This window comes from Perognathus longimembris, chromosome 10, assembly GCF_023159225.1.
Source record: "Perognathus longimembris pacificus isolate PPM17 chromosome 10, ASM2315922v1, whole genome shotgun sequence".
NCBI lineage: Eukaryota > Metazoa > Chordata > Mammalia > Rodentia > Heteromyidae > Perognathus > Perognathus longimembris.
Window position 1 is genome coordinate 60,091,736 of NC_063170.1, and position 19,428 is coordinate 60,111,163.

At 43.6% G+C, this 19,428-nt stretch overlaps 1 protein-coding gene across 1 annotated transcript in view; it reads right to left on the reverse strand.

The window, feature by feature from the left end:
- Nucleotides 1-848: 848 nt before the first annotated feature.
- Shq1 (SHQ1, H/ACA ribonucleoprotein assembly factor) overlaps nucleotides 849-19,428 on the reverse strand; it is an 81,371-nt gene continuing 62,791 nt past the window's right edge. The window contains exon 11 of the mRNA XM_048356164.1: nucleotides 849-2,066. Coding sequence (XP_048212121.1) covers nucleotides 1,514-2,066 — 553 coding nt within the window. The 3' untranslated portion in view covers nucleotides 849-1,513. The remainder of the gene's footprint in view (nucleotides 2,067-19,428) is intronic.

Below are 19,428 nucleotides of genomic sequence, written 5' to 3' on the forward strand. Positions count from 1 at the left end.
AGGGACGTGGAGAGGAAAAGTGGGAGATGGAGAGAAAAGCTGTCTAGTATTCAAGAGGAGTCAGGATGAGGGCTTGAGAGGCACTGTATGAATGGACTAGCAGGGTGGTGAGTATATCCACGTGGAGCAACATCCACTTCCATCACGTACCCTGGAAAACAACATTCATGGGGCCTTGAGATAAGAGTCGGGAGCATCAAGAAGCAGAAATAATGTGCTCCAATCACTGCTCTAGATTTGCCTAACAAATCACAAAAGCCAAACCCTCAAGGATCAAACTAGAGCAAGTCACTTAGGTGCATCTCAGAACAAAGTGCCTAGAATATCAATCTGTAGGGTTACATATCTAGCACCAGCAAGATACAATTCACAAAGTTTGGCACTGGATCAAAGATTACAAGGCATGAAAAGAGGCAGGAAAACATGACTCATAATGAGGACTTACACCCAGACTTTATAAAGAACTCTCAAAACTCAGAAATGAGAAAACAAACAAGTCTAAAAAAATTGGCAGAAGATGTGAACAGACACTTCAAAAAGACACATGATGACAGATAGGCATATGAAAAGACGTTCAACCCTGTCAGGCTTAGGAAAATGCAAATTAAAACCACAAAGAGATACCCATGCACACCTGTTGGCATGGTGAGGATGAGAAGACTGACCATACCCAGTGATTAGCCCCTGGGCCGTCGTCCGCGCTGCCGGGTGTAACCCAGTACAGCCAAGCCACGGGAAAACAGATCTGCAGCTTTTTAAAACCTTATATGTATACCTACCATACGGCTCACAGAGCCACTTCCAGATATTTACTGAAGGGAAATGAAAGCATATGTCCAACAAAGACGTGTACGCAAATGCTCAAAGCAGCTTTATTTGCAACAGTGCAAAACTGGAAACAACTCAGATGCCCACTAGTAGGTGATTACAGTAGGTGTGTTCAACGAAATAGTACAGAGCAGTGAAAACAACACACACACACACACACACACACACACACACAGAAGGCTGTTACCACCAGGATCAATCTCAAAATAACTACTTGGAGTGAAATATTGACCCAAAACAATAACACATATTGTAAGATTTGATTTATACACGGTCTGGGAACTGTAAGCCATTGTACTGAACACAAAGAAGATCAGCAGCAACCCCACGTGTGAAAGTGGATGGCATTTGCCAGAAGGGAGGGGCAGATAACAAAGCCACCCCCCCATATGACAGGCAAGGTCATGACCTAGGTTATGATGATGCTTTACCTGGTATACTCATATATAAACACTCCTCACACCTCAAATATGACTACTTTCTCATATGTTCAATACATCTCTGAAGAGCTAAAAGCTAGCACGGAGCTCTGCTTAGCACTCCAGAATAAAGTTCTCTAGAACTTTATTTTTCAAGATACAACAAGAAACCCAAGGTATGAGTAAAGTAAGAGTAGCTCATTGAAAACCAACATTGGATACATGTGAACCACATCTGCCCACGGTGACAAGCCCACACGGGTCCCTCACTGGTCACCTGTCCCCACCTCTGTCCCACACTCTGCTGTACTGTCCTGGGCTGTGGAAATCTGAAGGGTGGTGCTCAGCTGATCCCCAAGCTCCTGAATCAGGGGTCTGTGCCCCCCGGGGGCCCCAGAGCTGGCTAGTGGGAGGCCCTGGCTGATGACTGCCTCCTGTGGGTCTGTGTTTTCGGGGGCCTCACCATCACTGAGAAGCAGGGCACTCAGGCCCCGCTCCAGGGAGGAGCCTTGCAAGGAAATGATAGGCTCCATCAGGCCCGGGTGTGGCCCGTCTCCCGCTAAAGCCCCGTCCTTGCCATCTGAGCATGTGGAGCTGTCTGATTCTTCCGCCTCCGACGAGTCTTCTGTCTCCGATTCCTCCGTGGAGTCTTCGCTGCTCTCGCAGGGGCCGGGACTTGATCTGCCCGCCTTTCCGGAAGTTTCTTCCTCCTGGACGAGAAGCGCTGCTGCCTCCAGCTCCTCCAGCTCTAACCCCAGCTGGGCCTTCGTGAGGGAGACTTCTTTCAAGGCTTCCGCAAGAGTGCTCAACCTTTTGGACCTGGACAATTTAAGAAGGGATATTAGGACCATTCATTGATTCGCCTGGGAAGAACAGGGCCTAGAGCTTAAAACAAGGCCCAGATGGAATCCCCACGCGTGCCGGAATACACGGCAAACAGGGAAGACGTATGTGAAAAAGGAGATGGGACTACATAAAGCATTATGGACAATGCAGGAAGGCTTTATGGTCTTGGAATAAGGAAGGCTTTCCTAATCATGACTCAAAATACAGAAGCCACAAAAGGGAAGCTTGATAAATTTAAGGAAATAAAAACCAGTTCCTTCGTGGCTAAAAAAAAAAAAGAAAAAGAAACAAGGCACAAACACCCTACTCTGCCCCATCAGCTACGCCAAAAGGCTGATGTAAAGCACAGAAAATCTTTGCAGCTCATAACATGACCAGGCCCTAATTCCCCTAACAGAGTTCTTAAAAGTGGATACAACAATCTAACATGACAATGGGTGGACACACAGACAATCCTCACGAGAAAATACAAGTGGCTCGTAAACACAAATCCATTATATATTGAGACAGTGGCCCATTTCTAAGGCTGTGAAGGGACAGTCACTTTCTTTTTTTCATTTTTGTTCCAGTACTTGGGCTTGAACTCAGGGCCTGGACGCTGTCCCTGAGCTCTTTTGCTCAAGGCCAGCACATTGACCACTCTGAGTCACAGCACCATTTCCAGTTTTCTGGAGGCTTATTGGAAATAAGAGTCTCATGGACTTCCCTGTCTAGGCCAGCTTCAAACTGTGATCCTCAGATCCTCGTGAGCAGCTGGGATTACAGGTGTGAGCCACCAGGACCCTGGTAAGAATTTTTAGTGGATCTCAAATGTCCCCCAAAGGCCCATATGTTGATGGCTTGGTCCCAGCCAGTGTCACTGGCATCTGGCACCGCAGGTGGAGGGACCTTTTAGGTGGGACCCAGTTAGGTCATGGGGGGGGGAGGGGAGGGGAGGGCATGCCCTTGAAGGGGATTGTGGAATCCTGGGCTTCCTCCATCACTCCCTTCCTCTTTCTTTTTGGTTTCTAGGTTCTGTGAAGTACACAGGCCTTTCCAGCCACATGCTCTCACAATGATGTTCGGTCCAAAATATCAGGACAACCATGGACTAAAGCCTCTGAAACTAGGAGCTAAAATAAACCTTTCCTCCTGTAAGTGACTGTCTCAGGTACTTCGTTATGGTAACAAAGCTGATTGACCTAATGTGCCACAAACATCGCTGCACTGGTTCCCATCAACCATCTGCTGACTCAGTTCCACTGTTTTTCCTCCATAGGTGAGCAAATGGAGGCTCGAGGAGTTAACATGGCTGCAAGGGCCACATCCCAGCCACAAGGAAAACCCAAACCCCAATATCCAGCTTTCCTACATAGCAGAGCCTCCTGGCAACACTTAGGCTCTGTAAAGTTCTGTTCCTTAAGACCACATTCATTGGTCTTTCCCAGTTTGAGTTCTACTTAGCATCTTCCAAATGTGTAAATTCTGATGGACGCAATGTCCAGCATCCTCCAAAGGAAGCATGTCTAGCACCTCTAGCTTAGCCACATTAAAGGAAGTACACCTCAGCTTTAACTACAAGGTTTAGAAAGAAGGAAAAATCTGAATTACTTCTGTTAATATTGGGCTGGGTATAGCTCAGTGGGAAAGCACTTGTTCGACATGTGCAAGGCCCTGGGCTCAGTGCCTAAATCCACAAGGAAATGGGGTAGGGGAGGGAAAGATATCCTTTTGTGAATGTTAGATTTATCGATTCCCAAGTGGAAACTATTTGGAAATGTTATTGTCTAATACACACAATGTTATACCCTAAGTGTCTTTTATGATTGTATAAATGTAGATGCTGCAAGTTCCTACTCTTACTCCTGGCTCTTTTCAGACAGCACCCCACAAGGGCCAGACTAGTTAATACCCGCCCACTGTCAGGAAAGGGGCGAGGAAGAGTCACGTGATACAAACAGCAATCATGCCTGAAACCATCCAGATGAGTTTCTATCTTTCAGGCAAAAGCTGTTCCTTACCCTAACATTACATTGTTAAAATATATATTTGTTTTTTTTTAAAAAGTAAGTACATATTCAGTTTTGATCTTCATCAAGCTGATTTATTGCTATTTTTTTTTATTACCCCCCCCTTTTTTTGCCCAAGCTGACTACTTTCCTGATTAACATTACAGTTCTGGTATAAACTATAAGTCTATAAAAGCAGAATTCTAAATTCTCTCACATAGATTAACATCCCAAACTAAAATTGGTGTAGAACAAAAGTTGGGTTTATATACATAACAAAAAAAAGGAAGTATTCCTTTTGGGAAAAAATTAAACCATGACAGATCAGCCATTTTGTTCTTTCAGCCACAGGATAGTCCATTCTAATCTGCCACTCTCTGTGCATTCTAGAACTTATGCTGTCATAATGGTGCTGCCAGTCAGCTTCTTTAAGGTAAGTAGTAGGTTTTTTCTGATATGTTCCAAATGAACATGGCCAGTCCATGTGAAAAATGTTGTCAAGTGGCATTATTAGACATCCAGACTCTCACAAACACCATTCTGGTAGACCATGAAAAGCTATGTGGAGGTATGGTACATGGTTGCAGTGTTATCTTACATCTACATCTACACGAGGAGAACCTCAACTGTGAAGAATGTACTTACTAGAGTGAAGAGATTCAATATCTAAAAGAGACACGATAACACTTATGTCATATTTTAATAAAGTTATACTCTATAATTCTTAGAAAGTTACTGTAAACTTAATCCTATCATATAACCTTTAAGAAAAGTTTTCATTCTTTCCACATCTGTGGCATAAAGCCCTACTGGGAAGATTTAAAAACAATGAATGCTGACAAATTAGAGCAAATGTAACTGTCGGGAAAGCATAGTACAGGCCTCTGCCAGAGCCACGCTGAGAGGAAATTTCCTCACTAACTTCACACTGGTGACCCCGGGCATAAACGGAAAGCAAGCATCCTGTTTCTCACTATAGAGTTTCATCTTCAACCACCAACCAACTTCTCCACCGCTTCCTGCAATAACTGCTTACCACAACCTCTGGTAAATGACTAGGTTTTGTTTCTTCTGCCCAAACCCAGTGGCCTGCCAGGCAAGCCACGCTGATGTCAGAAGACAATCCAAGGCCTGCTCATATGGGACAGCAGAATGGCCAATACACCCCATTTTCCATTTGCCCCTCAATTCTAATGCTTACAGTCTCGGTGTCTATTCTATTTGGGGCCATGCAGAAATTCTTTTTAAAGGGCATTGATGACAATGTCTTATCGTTATTTCTGCCTACTGAAAACTCCCAACTTCAGCCCCTCTTCTCCAAATGAATTTCTATACCTAATCTAAAAGGTTATGAAGTAGAAGTTACTGTAAGATTCCTAGCTGGCATCTGAGAGCTGCCATAAAAAGTAAATACCAACTGATGTACAGATAAACTCAGAAATGCCAGCTGTTGTTCTGTAGTAGCCCAAACCACTTCCAGTTTGGTCAGGAACAGAAACATCCAATCCCTTTGAAAAAGCAGCTGCTAATTTAACACAGAGAAGACTGCACATGACTCAAGCCATACTTAATTTGGGCCAATGCAATGACTTCTGATTCAATTGCCAATGGGACGGGCATCCTCGATGTAGACACAGACAAGAAGATACAGCATGTCACCTACGGACAGATAGGTCATAAAACCCTGGTATTCACTGCCTATTGCTTCCATAGCTGACAACCACAAAGTGGCCTCGAGTCCAAATGAAGGTGCTGGCAGGAGTGAATGCATTCCATGTCTTTCCTGTCCCACCCATGTGGCTTGTAACCACTGGCGTTCCTTCACTCACAGACACAAGGCTCCCCGCCGTGCCCGCCATCACAGGATGTGGAGCCTGTGTGCCTGTGACTTCAGATGACCATTTCCCCTGTGTGGCTTCTTTGGAGAACATTAATTGTGTTGGATTAAGGGTTCACTCTTCTTTTCATCTCAACTAATTATATCTGCAAAGAACCTACTTCCAAATAACGTCAGATTCAGGGGTTCTGGGAAGGACAAGAATTTCAAAGGGACATTTATACAATACATTGTAGAAATGGACAATAACTATGACCAGAAAAAGACCTTTTAATCAGCTTAAACCAGGGACTCAAATGTAATAGCAAGCAGTGATGGAAGGTTTACCCTTCATCTTGAAACCGCAAACTAGGAAGTAGAGTGATGAAATATTTAACAACTTTAATAATATACAGGTTTAACTGCTTGTATACATGGATTCTAAAGATAAAGAATGAATCAAATACAAATTGTATTAATCACGGCTCTAACAGAATTCTGTTTACAGCACCATCACTTTATGTTGGTCTTTGCAGAATGTTCACAAACTATTTTTTACAGTAACTAAGGCATCGTCAATTTTTTAAAGGGTTTCTCAGCATATAGATGCTCAAATCAACCTTCTGTTATCCAAATGAAGGACTTTCTCCTAATTTTAATATTATTGTCAAGTTTTCAATTGTTATTGAATTCCGTGCTTCAGAGCCTCTTGGCCAGTGTGTTTCAAGCACAGCTTCCATACCACCTCTACTACCTTCATGGCAGCCTCCAGGCTTTGGTCTAGGGCTGGCCTTGGGCTTTGGTCCTCCTATCTCTGCCTCCGATGTAGCTGGGAACATGCCCAGCTTGTTGGTTGTGATAGCATCTACCCTGTTTGCCTAGGCCGGCCTTGAACCTCAATCCTCCCATTCTCTGCCTCTTCAATAGCTGGGATTTCAGGTATGAGTCTACCACACCTAACCTTACCACCATTTTTCTTTTAAAATTTATAATAGGCTTTGGTCCTTAAACAGAAAATTAAAATAAAAATAATAAATGTTAACTAGGTTTAGTACTATAGATCTGCTACGGTGCAGGACAGATCCAAAAAAAAGAGCAGAGGAGTGGATTGAGCTGTGTCCCTCACAAAGATAGGCTGACTCCTCCTCACTCCTGGAACCTGTGAATGGAATCTTTTTTGGGGAACAGTGTGTCTCTACAGCTGTGATCAAGTCACATGCACCGGGGTAGGGGTGCTAGTCCAATGCCTTCTGTCCTGGTTGGCAGGGAGTTGACAAGGAGTGGTCAGGAAGTCCTGATGATTATGCCTTAGGACCACTGGGCAAAGGCCGAGAGTGCTCAGAAACATGCCCACCTGAAATCTCCTCAGCACTCAACTCTCCCCAGAATCCCTACTTATGCCTCTTAAGCAGCTACATAACCAGATGGGCTCTGCTGTCTCGCTCTCACACCATCTTGTCAGGTTTTGTGAAAGTGCCCTATGGAGATCTTTAGGAATTGAAACTAGAGTCAGAATGCTCCTTAAGTAATGCTGAATAAGCGAAACCACATCTGGAAATATACCAACAATATTTATCATTTTAGTTACACAAAGTTCAAAAGCAGGCAGAATCAACTGTGAGTGACAAATCAGGATCAGGTCATGGAGTAGTGTTGAGTGCACGCAGGAAGAGATGGCTGGGTGTCTTACAACTCTGGGCTGGGTGGGTTCCTAGTATCTATCTCGCTGTATGAAGGCTAACTACTCATATACTTATAACTTGTACAGACTTCAGCAAAAATTGACTGAAAAAACATCCTCCCATACTGGGAGTCTTGGAATCCTCAGGCATCTGGAGGCTGGTTCAGGAAGAGAGGGTAGAGCCAAGTGTATAGTGTGGGAAGTACGGTGGGGCCCGGGGACAGCCTCAACTTTCCCTGGGCAAACTGTTGTGACTTCTAACGGTTTACCCATCATCTCAAAGTGCTTTTTAAATGACAAGCCATGTTCTTCCAAACCAACGCAAGTCCCCAAACTTCCCAGAGAAAGATCGCTTAGCCAGCTCCTTACATGTGCAGATAAAAGGCTAAATTTCTTTGCACAAGCACACAGCTCAAAGCACTGCCTGTGGGTCATTTCAGCTGTCATTAGAAAAGACATTTTCTCCTAGAACATGGATCCACAGACCAACCTTAATACTTTCCAAACTAAAGAATTTATTTTTGCCTCAATAGTTTGCATGTTTCTAATGCTTTGTTATGGGCTAGGAATATGGCCTAGTGGCAAGAGTGCTTACCTCGAACACATGAAGCCCTAGATTCAATTCCTCAGCACCACATATATAGAAAAGGCTAGAAGTGGTGCTGTGGCTCAAGTTGGCAGAGTGCTAGCCTTGAGCAAAAAGAAGCCAGGGACAGTGCTCAGACACTCAGTCCAAGCCCCAGGACTGGCAAAAAAAAAAAAAAAAAAAAAGCTTACCTAATACTTCGTTATGTAACAAAAAATCTAAATGGGGGGGCTGGGGATATAGCCTAGTGGCAAGAGTGCCTGCCTCGGATACACGAGGCCCTAGGTTCGATTCCCCAGCACCACATATACAGAAAACGGCCAGAAGCGGCGCTGTGGCTCAAGTGGCAGAGTGCTAGCCTTGAGCGGGAAGAAGCCAGGGACAGTGCTCAGGCCCTGAGTCCAAGGCCCACGACTGGCCAAAAAAAAAAAAAAATCTAAATGGGATCACTAAGAATCTTTCTTCTACTTGTATGAATATTTAATCAAAGTGAGAAATTTTGCTTGACTTGTATACTGTTAATTTTCAAAAAATTTATTTTAAAGTGCATAGTGTTCATTAATACCTAATATCTATAATTCTAATGAAATTACACATGATCACAGGAGACTTCCCCTTGAGAGGGAAAAAGACAGCCATGTCAAATTTTCAGGCACTCTGTGCATTATCACTGTAAGACACACTGTGGGGAAAAGCTTTTGGTAGAGCTCAGCTGACTGTGGTTGGTTTGCTTGGATTCTTGGCACTTTCATTGTTTTGTTCATTCTTCTTAATAGAAGAGAGTATTTTACTAACACATTTCTCTGTGAAACAATGATTGACTTAGATATTAGAATCTAACTTTTCTGCAATTCCGGTGAACACTTTGATGAATTCTACCCAGGTGCCTGTTGACACAGGCCTCTGTAGATAGACTAAAAGTGCATACTCTTAAATCTATAATGAAGGGCTAAGATTAATCAAATCATATGCTTTCATTTTTCAAGCTTCCTCTTTAAAACCACAGAAACTTCTCTGGCATTCTTCATACTCACCCTGGGACTTCTTACTCTGTCATCTCTTTAGAAATTACACCATAGATTGTGCCACTTACATTTACTCTTGGCAGCCAGAGGCTCTAACCACTCTAGCTAATTATTTTCTGAACCTCAATTCCCTGAAATAAAAATTTCTTTTTCCTTTGTTTTTCCCTCCCCCAACCTTCTCTCCCTTTCAGCAGATGCCAGTGTGTACCAGTACTAGGGCTTGAACCCAGGGCCTGGCACTCTTGTTTAGCTTTCTTTGCAACCAGCTGGAGCTCTATTATTTTGAAATATATCTCTGCTTCTTTTTTCTGATTAAGTGGAAATAAGTCTTGGATTTCTCTGCTCAAGCTAGCTTTGAACCAAGATCCTCAGATCTCAACCTCTTGCATATCTAGAATTACAGGCATGAACTACCAGCACCCAGCCCTGGAAATTAAATTTCTAAAGAAAATCCCTAAATTCTACGATAGATGGACCATGTCTTATCTGAAATCCTTGTACCTGGATCTAGACATGGCTGGGTTTACAAATTCTGAGCTTTTGATCTCCTTTTTAAAGAAAGGACATAAGCCATACATGACCCATCACTCCCAGCAGTGTCCTGTCATCAATGACACTAGAATTTCTCAATCCAAATGTATGATTTGTCACTTCATAACTGTCAAGTCTTACATCCTTACATGAGTTCAGGCTAGACAGGTTTGCTGCTCACTGCCCTGAAAACTTTAGTTTTCTTGATATGATGTTGTGGGCTAGTATCAGAAGCCATCAGACTGGGCTGTGGCTTTTCAGCTCCCTGTCCCAGGCCCAAGGTTGGTCTTTGGACAAATAAATATTGACCAGCAATCATATGCTAGTTATAGTGGGCATAATGATGACCACAAAGTGCAGTTTCTGATCCACAAGATCATGTCATCTCTTTGCGTGGCAAGAAAGTAGCCATGATAACCCAGAGCCCTAACTGGATGAGAACATTTAGGGTGCCCAGAGTACAGAGGAAAGAGTTCCATCTTATGTAGCATGAAGGTAAGAAGACTGCTGACATCCTCATTCTTCACAAGCTATTTTTTTTAAAGAAATATTAATGATCAAATTCTTCCATTTACTTCTGCTCTTCTCCCTGGAGTATACTATCCTTAAGAAAAAGTAATTCCTCATTATTTGCTAATTCTATATATGAGAATTCACTAACATGTGTTTGAAAACCAACCTCCACATCAGTATTCACTGTGCTTTTGTGGCCTTTTGGTGTCATTCCCAGGAGGTAAAAGCTTTAAGCTATATGATGCACAGGGCCCCAGCCAGGGTGGGAGAGAAGCAGAATGGACGGCCTCCAGTTCCAGCTCTGGCCTCTGCGTTCCAAACGTGTGTGTGTGTGTGTGTGTGTGTGTGTGTGTGTGTGTGTGTGTGTGTGTGTTTAAAATCCGACCCAATTCTGGTTTTCCTAAGAGGAAGAAGGCTGGAACATTGCTTCCGGAGAAAGGCGTCTAGAGCTGCTGGCCATGACTGCGAGGTAGAGTCTGCAGGATTTATTAAATGCGGAGTCTTTAAACAGAAACACACACATGAAAACAAGGTTTCTATTGATTAGCTTGTGGAAGTTCCCCTAGGAGCAGCGGCTGGGTTCCCTAGTTCAGTGTTTACAGTCTTTCATAGACCCGACTCACACAACAGCGGGAGTCAGGTGCTGTTCTGCCCAGCCACCTGACACAGAGGAGGTCAGCTGTTTGGAGCTTGGAATGGGGTGAGGGAAGGTCATGAAGAAGAGACAGATGGGGGCTGGGAATGTGGCCTACTGGCAAGAGTGCTTGCCTCGTATCCTTGAAGCCCTGGGTTCGATTCCTCAGCACTACATATATAGAAAAGGCCAGAAGTGGCGCTGTGGCTCAAGTTGGCTGAGTGCGAGCCTTAAGCAAAAAGAAGCCAGGGACAGTGCTCAGGCACTGAGTTCAAGCCCCAGGACTGGCAAAAAAGAAAAAAAAAAAAGAGGAGGAGGAGGTAAACTTTTCTCGAAAAGGATTAGTATTATCAACAGAGGCTTTCCTAAGATTATGAGCTGGCTAGGGGAGCAAGGCAGGAAGGAGGCTTTCGTGGCGTGGTGTGTGGAAGCAGCCACTACCTCCAGTGTCACAAGAACAGCAGCACACAGGCCTGCACCTTCTACTTGTTCCTTCAATACATTTGCTGAAAGCCCCATACCCAGGCTCTGACCCTTTGTCTGTAAGCTTGTATTTGTGTAGACAAAGCCACAAGAAACAGCAGCTAAGTAAGACACAGTGTGCAGGGGAGTGCAGGTGCCAGAAAAACCACAGCTGAAAGGGTGCTCGGGGAGCACTCAGGGCTGGGGCTCGTCAGCTGTCTATGCATGATTAAAGAAAGCCCCACAAAAAGGTGACATCAGGTGCCAAGTACACCGAATGGCCTAAACTGTGGGATCTAGCTTATTTTTGCCCTTGGCTATTGTATTGCTCCCCACCTTCCCTCTCTGGTTTATTACCTAGTATATGGCATACAAATCCACTCCTGGCTCTTCAGGTGGCCATTATGAGTCTCCAGACCAAGTGTCCATCCCTAGACAACCTCTTATTATACCTTCTATCCAACTCTGGGGGCCAATTTGAAACGTGAATTCTCACTTGCCTATACTCCTACTCTATAATCAAAGTCTCAGCCTGATATCCAGCTTGTACTGTCCATGTGCACGGAAAGCGACATCACCGTGTTTCTTAAAAGGAAGACCTACAGGCTTAGGAGAATGCAAGAAAAAAAATGGCCAGAATTTTATATTATAAATACATGCTGGATATTATTTTGTATTATATAAATAAGCTGAATACAACTATTTGAGGACTCAAGAATGTAGCATTCCACAACTAACATAGCTTGAGAAGTGTTGTATAAGCATTCAGCCACTAGGAAAACATGCTGTAAAGATTTCATCACTGGCAAGCACCTCCTGGATGAGGCTTAGAGAATGTAAGTGACTCCCGGTAACACCACAGGGGAGTCACAAATCCCAAGTACTAATGCTCCCCACTGGCCTTGGCCTTGAAGGTTTCAAATCGCTTCCACATGCATGAATCTGGCTGATCTCATCAGCTGTGTCAGCAGGTAAGAAACTCTCCACACTTTGAAACTCTCCACGCTCCTTGGATGGGCAGAGCCACAGGAGTCATTTGTGGCCTGATTTTTGTACGCATAGACCCATGATGGCAGGCTGGGCCATGCTCAGAAGCACTAAGGCCACCTCGGTAAGTAACACGTTAATTGATGACATCAAAGTTGGCCAAGGTGTTGGGAGCGAAGACTTGTTAACAGAACCACCAGAGACCCCAGTCCTTCATCATGGGACCCACAATGGACTAGACACTCATGTATGTAAGTCTCCTAGGCTAGTTCTATCAAACTGAAGCTGTATTTTACCTAGTCCACACTTTATTATAGTGACTATGGCATAAGATTTCTGGCCATCTCTAAAATCCTGCGTTCACTCAATCCTCCAGAATCACAGGCAAAAGCCTGTCTATAATTAGAACTGAAGAGTTGCCAATATGTCCCAGTCAGACTCAAATTGCTATCGACAAAAATTACTGACTACTAAATATAAGAATGAAAGAGTGGCTGTGAGAGATTATTTTACTAAATATAGGAACACACAGTACAATTTAAACCTCCACTGTGAGACGATGGTGATTAGAACCAAACCTGTTGGCTGCCAGGCATTTCATGTTCCTACAAGAACTGGATGCAAAAGCCTAATTATGGTTTGATTCAAAGGCGAGTACTGAAATGACTGAAATGCCTGCTGCTTGGAACGAGAGCCACCACACTCCACAGAGGCAAACCCAGTCCCACAAAGGAGCAGGGAGTGCTGTCGGCAGGGAGCACAGAGCTGGCTTTGATCAGAGCTGCAGACCCCACCTTCCTGAAAAAGTAGAAGCTCTTCACTCCTTTACTCAAGAATGCAAGAAATCAGTGAGATGTGCTGAGAGGGACACATTACACCTATGGCTGACCCTGCTGCAGGCAGCAGAACTGCCTTCGCCTTGGCTTTGATTTTCCAAAGCTGAAGCCTGAGGGAGAGGCAGTAGGACTTTCTTCTTGCCTACTGCTCCTGAAGGCAAGGTGCATTCAGGTGGCGGCGCCTGGAGGAATATCTAGTGCAGAAGAAAAGGGAGTGAGTAAATAAATAAATAAGCAACACAACAACACAGGCTAAATGTGGAGAGCTGCCATCAACAGCTAGGAAGGAGATCAGAGCCTTACACAAAGGTAACTAGGTTTACACACAGGACTCAGAGTGCTGCTGTGATCTTTGTCATGCTCTTAGCCTGCTGTGTGTGACAAAGTCTGTGCTGAAAGCCTGCCTTCCTTGTGCATTTTCTGTTACTATTGTTTAGTGGCTGTCTGGGAAAGAAAACAACGGACTGTGCTCCATGCTCCTATAGGGAGCTGGAAGTAGCAATGCTGGAGCTGTAGTTTGGTCCTCAACAAATGTATGCAGATTGTTTCCTGTACCACAGGCCTCCTCTGTGCTGTCTAATGGTGAGCCACAGTGTGCCTTGAGAACAAGCTTCAGACTAAGCCACCAGGCTGAGAGGTCTGTTTCTCACCTAAACACCCTGAAGCGCAGTGGCAGCATCCAAAAGCCACTTTGCTCTAGCTCAGTCACTGCTGCCACCCAGGTGCCACATGACCTGAATGCCCAGGACTGCTAGGCATGTTGCTAGGCCCTTGTAATCCAGCAGCAAAGAAAAAAAAATAAGGCTCTGATTTGCATAGGGCTGCAATGTATCAGGAACCAGGTCCAGTACAAGAGCTCCTATGTTAAGACAAGGCCAAGGCCACAAACACTGGGACTGCAGAGCCAGACAGATGGAGCCTAGTGGGTAGACGGGGGTCTGTGACAGAGTGGAGAGCACTTGTCCTACATAATGGGGACAGCTGGCCCTAGCTCTAGCCAATTATGCCATGTGTGGATGTGGGCCCAGCAACTGCCAGTACTTCCATGATTTCAAGAGCAGCTGTAAATCCAGACTTTTTGATAAACTCTTCCAATTTTTAAGTGCTGACAACTAAATTTAAGTTTTTCTAAACTTACTGGGAGCTAAGTGTGACCCAAAGGCCTCTAGCCTGCAACTTTGTACTTGCAGATCTAGTTTCATCTCTCCATTCCTGAGCACCCTATGGGCCCAACACATAGCCACCACCTGACAGTCAGTTCTGACTTGAGATTTGCTTCAGTGGAGCCCCTGCTAAGTCTACTTCCTTTTATCTATGTGCCAGGTCAGATCCCATCACCTTCAGGTCCCTGCTCCAGCCTGATATTCCCCCCTTCTGTGTCTTTCTTATTACCATATCCTTAACAACTCACTGATAAGGGGCTAGGGCCACTCAGAAGTTCTCTGACTCTGCCCTCTGCATATTTTGTCTTATTTCCCCAACTGGACCAGAAGCTTGTAGACATTGGGTTGGATGCTCATCCACAGAACATGCAGAGTCATCAGGGGGCTGCAAGTTCTGGAAGACACCAGATGCCTGGGTGACCACAGCAAGGCAGCCAAGACTTCAGGCTCTGATGTCAAACAGCCCTGGATTACTTGATCTCTCCAAGCTGCAATGAGGACATAACCCAAATTCATAGGCAGCCTGTGAGACGAAGAGAGATAATGTTCATAAAGCTCTTTGCCCAATGCCTGGCATACAGTATGTACTTGATGAATAATAGTTATTTCTATGGACTGCCTGCCTCAGTTCAATAAGCATCACTTCAACATAGCTTTCATCTTAGCAGACATTTACTGACAATGAGTTCTGGGTTAACACGTCCAAAATGCCCTGCACAGATCAGGCCACCTAATCTTGTCAATTCTCTCCTATTTTAGGGATAGTTGAAGTGAGAAGGAGTTCAAATGGCTGTCCAAGGACACACAGGCAGCAGGTATCTGAAGCTGCCACTAAGCCCCAGATCTCAACTCTGAACCATGATGTTTATATGGCTTTGCTCAGTTCTAGAGGCAGGGGACAATGTTCTGACCCCAGCCTTGCAAAAGTGAAAACAGGACTTGGCTTTGTGGATCCTGGCTTAAGAAGAGAATGAAGTCAGGCACTGTGGCTTATGCCTGTCGTCGTAGCTACTTGGAAGGCTGAGAACGGGAAGATCATGGTGTTACACACCTGTGATCAAAGCAATGACAGGAAGCTTCAAGGCCTGCAGTTCAGACACAGACCCAGGTGGGAAGTGAGAATCTATCCTAAAAAGATAGAGAAACATGGCTGGAAGTGTGGTTCAGTGATGTCACATCCTAGGGAGCATAAAGTCCTGATTTCAAACCCTAGTGGGAGTGGGGGAGGAGGGAGAGAAGAGACAGACAGACAGACAGACAGACACACACACACACACCTTAGAAGTATTTGCTTCTCTTAGTCTGACCAGGAGCTCTCAGTTTGTTCAATAAACTAAGAATGGTGGAAAAAGGAGTAAAGTATGGAAGAAGTATAGCTATGACCATGGAAGGCAAAAACTGATGCTGACTAAATACTGATGGCAAAAATGCTTTACTGACCACTGAAAAACTGACTGGGAGCCAGAACACGGTGTCTACCCTCCAATACCCACAGCAAAGGCAGGAAAAGACAAATGGGGCTTTGCTAAGCTTTCAGAAAGGCCAAAGAGGAGGGTGGTGAGGGATGCCTCAGCTACTTCAGATGGAAGGCTTCTCTGAGGACAGCCCTGGATGAAAAGGAGACCTTATTTGAAACAATAACCAAAGCCGAAGAGAGGACAGAAGGCATGGCTCAATGCAGAGCACTTGCTTTAGTGGGCAGGAGACCCCAAATTCAAACCCTGGTAAAGTAAAAAGTTTACTAAACAAAAAAAAAGTTGATAAAAATTAAACCCTGCAAAGATCAGAAGAATATAAGCAAGGCAAATTAAAAAATACCTTGGGTAGCTATGCTACTCACTATCAGATTAAACAGAACAAACTGTAAAGCAAAAGGCTTTGTAAGTGATAAAAATAGATTGCTACCTAATGAAAAATGTTAACTTACCAGGAGATAGAAGTATCCTAACAATTTATAACAATTACAAACTGTTAACACCAAATGACATGCCTTTACACAGAAAGTAAGAACTGACAGTTCTACAGGAAGAAATTGACAGGACTGTCAGCACAGCAGGAGATGTCCATACATCTCTCCACTCAAAACTGACGTCACACACACACACACACACACACACACACACACACACACACACACACACACACACACACACACACACACACACCAGTGAGGACAAACAGAAGGCTAATAGAAAATACCTAACACTGGCAGTGTGGCTCACGTGACAGAGAGCCCCTCTTGCAAGCACGAGGCCCTAAGTTCAAACCCCAGCATTTTTTCTACTTTATTGAGGAATAAAATTGAAAATTTATGAGAACTGATTACATAGTGGATACAAAATTAATCTTTAGTGGTTTCAAAATAATAGTATCATTCTTTGAAAGAAATGTAATGAAGTTACAAATCAACAATTAAAAACATTACTGCCAGCTGGGCACTAGTGGCTCATACCTGTAATTCTATCTACTCAGGTGGCTAATATCTGAGGATCACAGTTTGAAGCAAGCCGGGGCAGGAAAGTCTGTGCGATTTTTACCTCTAATGAACCAGCAAAAATCCTCAAGTAAGCTGTGGCTCAAGTGGTAGAGTGCTAACCTGGAGCAAAAAAGCTCTGAGTTCAAGCTCCAGGACCAACATAAAACAAACAACAACAAATACTACTGCCCAAATCCATATATTTGGAATGGAGAAACATACTTTTAAACATTTCATGAGCAAAATCTGAAAATTATTTGGAATGGGAATGCTAATGAAAACAGCACATTTTAAAACCAGTGAAATCACAAAGCAGCCACTTGGGGGAAATTCATGTTTTTTAATGAAGACAGGTGCAATGGCAATGTGGTAATAAGTATCTACCTAAGAAGCTATGAGGGAAGTAACAGAACAAACCCAATATGGAGATGGAATCCAATGACACAGACAAAAACAAATGCTAAATCAAAGGTAACCAACACAAGACCAGCCAGGATCAAGAGAGCAAAATATTGGTAAACAAGTTTACTCTTGCAAAACTGATGTAAAAACAAGCATAGCAAAACAAGAAAAGTAGAAATACTACAAAAATAAACTAAGACAATTTCAGACACTGTGGAGATCAGATCAGAGTAAATAAAAACAACCTTATTCCATTCATTTAGATGAACTGAGTGTATTTCTAGAAAAACAAACCCATCAAAACTGACTCAGAAAAGAAGGACAAACGGATAGTCCTCTATCAGTTAAAACTTTTTAGTCAAGAACCCAAACTTTTTTTGATGGTAATGGGATGTGAACTCAAGGCCTTGTACATGCTGGGCAAACAATCTACTACTGCTTGAGCCATGCCTCTAGCCCTTTGTGTTTCGGTTATATTTTGAGTAGGGTCCCATATTTATGTCCAGGCTGGCCTGGTTCACAATCTTCCTACTTATGCTTCTCAAGTAGCTGAGATAGGCATGTACCATCAAACCAGCTTGTTACTGGTTGAGATGGGGCAAACTTTTTGCACCAGTTGCCCTCAAACCTTCCCTCCTCTCACCGATCTCTGCCTCCAGGGTAGCTAGAAGTGTATGCATGAGCCACAGTGCCCAGATCCAAGATACCTTTTTTTATTTTTGTCAATTGTGGGGCTTGAACTCCACTTGAGCCATAGTGCCACTTTGGTTAATTGGAGATGAATCTCATGGACTTTCCTGCCTGGGCTAGCTTTGAACAGCCATCCTCAGATCTCAACCTCCAGAGTAGCTAGGATTACAGGTGTGAATTTTATCAAAGATCCAAGGAACAGATAATTTCCAGCTTACATAAACTATTTCAAACAAAAGAGAAAAAGGAATACTCCCGACTCATCAGGCTCGTATAACTTTAATCACAAACCCAGGAAAAGACAGCACAAGAATGAAAAAGTACTGGCCAATCTCTCCTCAGTGCATGCATATACATGCAGCAAGCCAAACCTTGCACTGTATTTACATAACACACCAAGATGGGCATATCTCCAAAACACAATGCCTAATTTAAATTAGAACTTATATAAATAGCATCCAATACACTGTCAGATTAAAGGAGAAAACTTCAAGATCATCAAAAAAGATGAGGAAAAACATGCCACAAAATTTAATAACCAGCTGGGCTCAAGTGGTTCATATCTGTGATACAGAGATGCAGAGAACTGCAGTTTGGAGCCAGCCTAGGAAATAAATAAATAAATAGATCCATCTCCAAGCCAGGCATGAGTGGCTTACATCTAAAATCCTAGCTACTCAGGAGGCTGAGACTGGAGACTCGCAGTTCAAAAGCCAGCCCAGCCAGGAAAGTCTGTGAGCCTCTTATCTCCAATAAGCTACTCAGAAAAAGCCACAAGGGATGGGGCAGCTCAAGTGGTAAGGCACTAGCCTTGAGCAAAAGAAGCTTACAGACAATGCCCAGGCCCAGAGTTCAAGCCCCAGGACCAGAAAAAAAAAAAAAAAAAGACCTCCAAAATAACCAGCAAAAAGCCAGGCTGGAGTGTGGCTGAAGTGGTAGAATAACAACTGAGTATGCAAGCGTGAAGCTCTGAGTTCAAACTCCAGTCCTCAAACAATGTACAAACCCCAAGACACCCCCCCAACACACACACGCAAAAAACAAAAGACCTTCAATAACCATTTGGAATAAAAAACTATGCAAACTAAGAATAATGGAACCTTTTAAAACTTGATATACATTATATACAAAGGCTTGCAGGACACACCATATTCTTAAAGATAAAGGGTAGATTTATCCCCTCCATATCTATTCAGCATAGTACTGGAGGGTCTAGACTACAGCCATGAGGTGAAGAAAATAGGAAAAAGAAAAAAGGACATACATTTTGGAAGAGCAAACAATATATGTATGTAGTATGTGTGTGTATATACACATATATGCACATATATCCATATCTACCCTCATCGTGTGCATTTCCAACTGTCTACAGGACAACTGAAGAGAATCAGAGTTAAAGCAATTTGCTAAGGCAGCTAGATACAAAGTTGATATAAAAAGTGGCCACATGCACTTTAAACAGGCAGCTTGAAAGTAACCATTTAAAAAGAGACCCTCTTTACAACAGCAACCAGAATATGAAGCAATAAATCTAGCAAAATATGT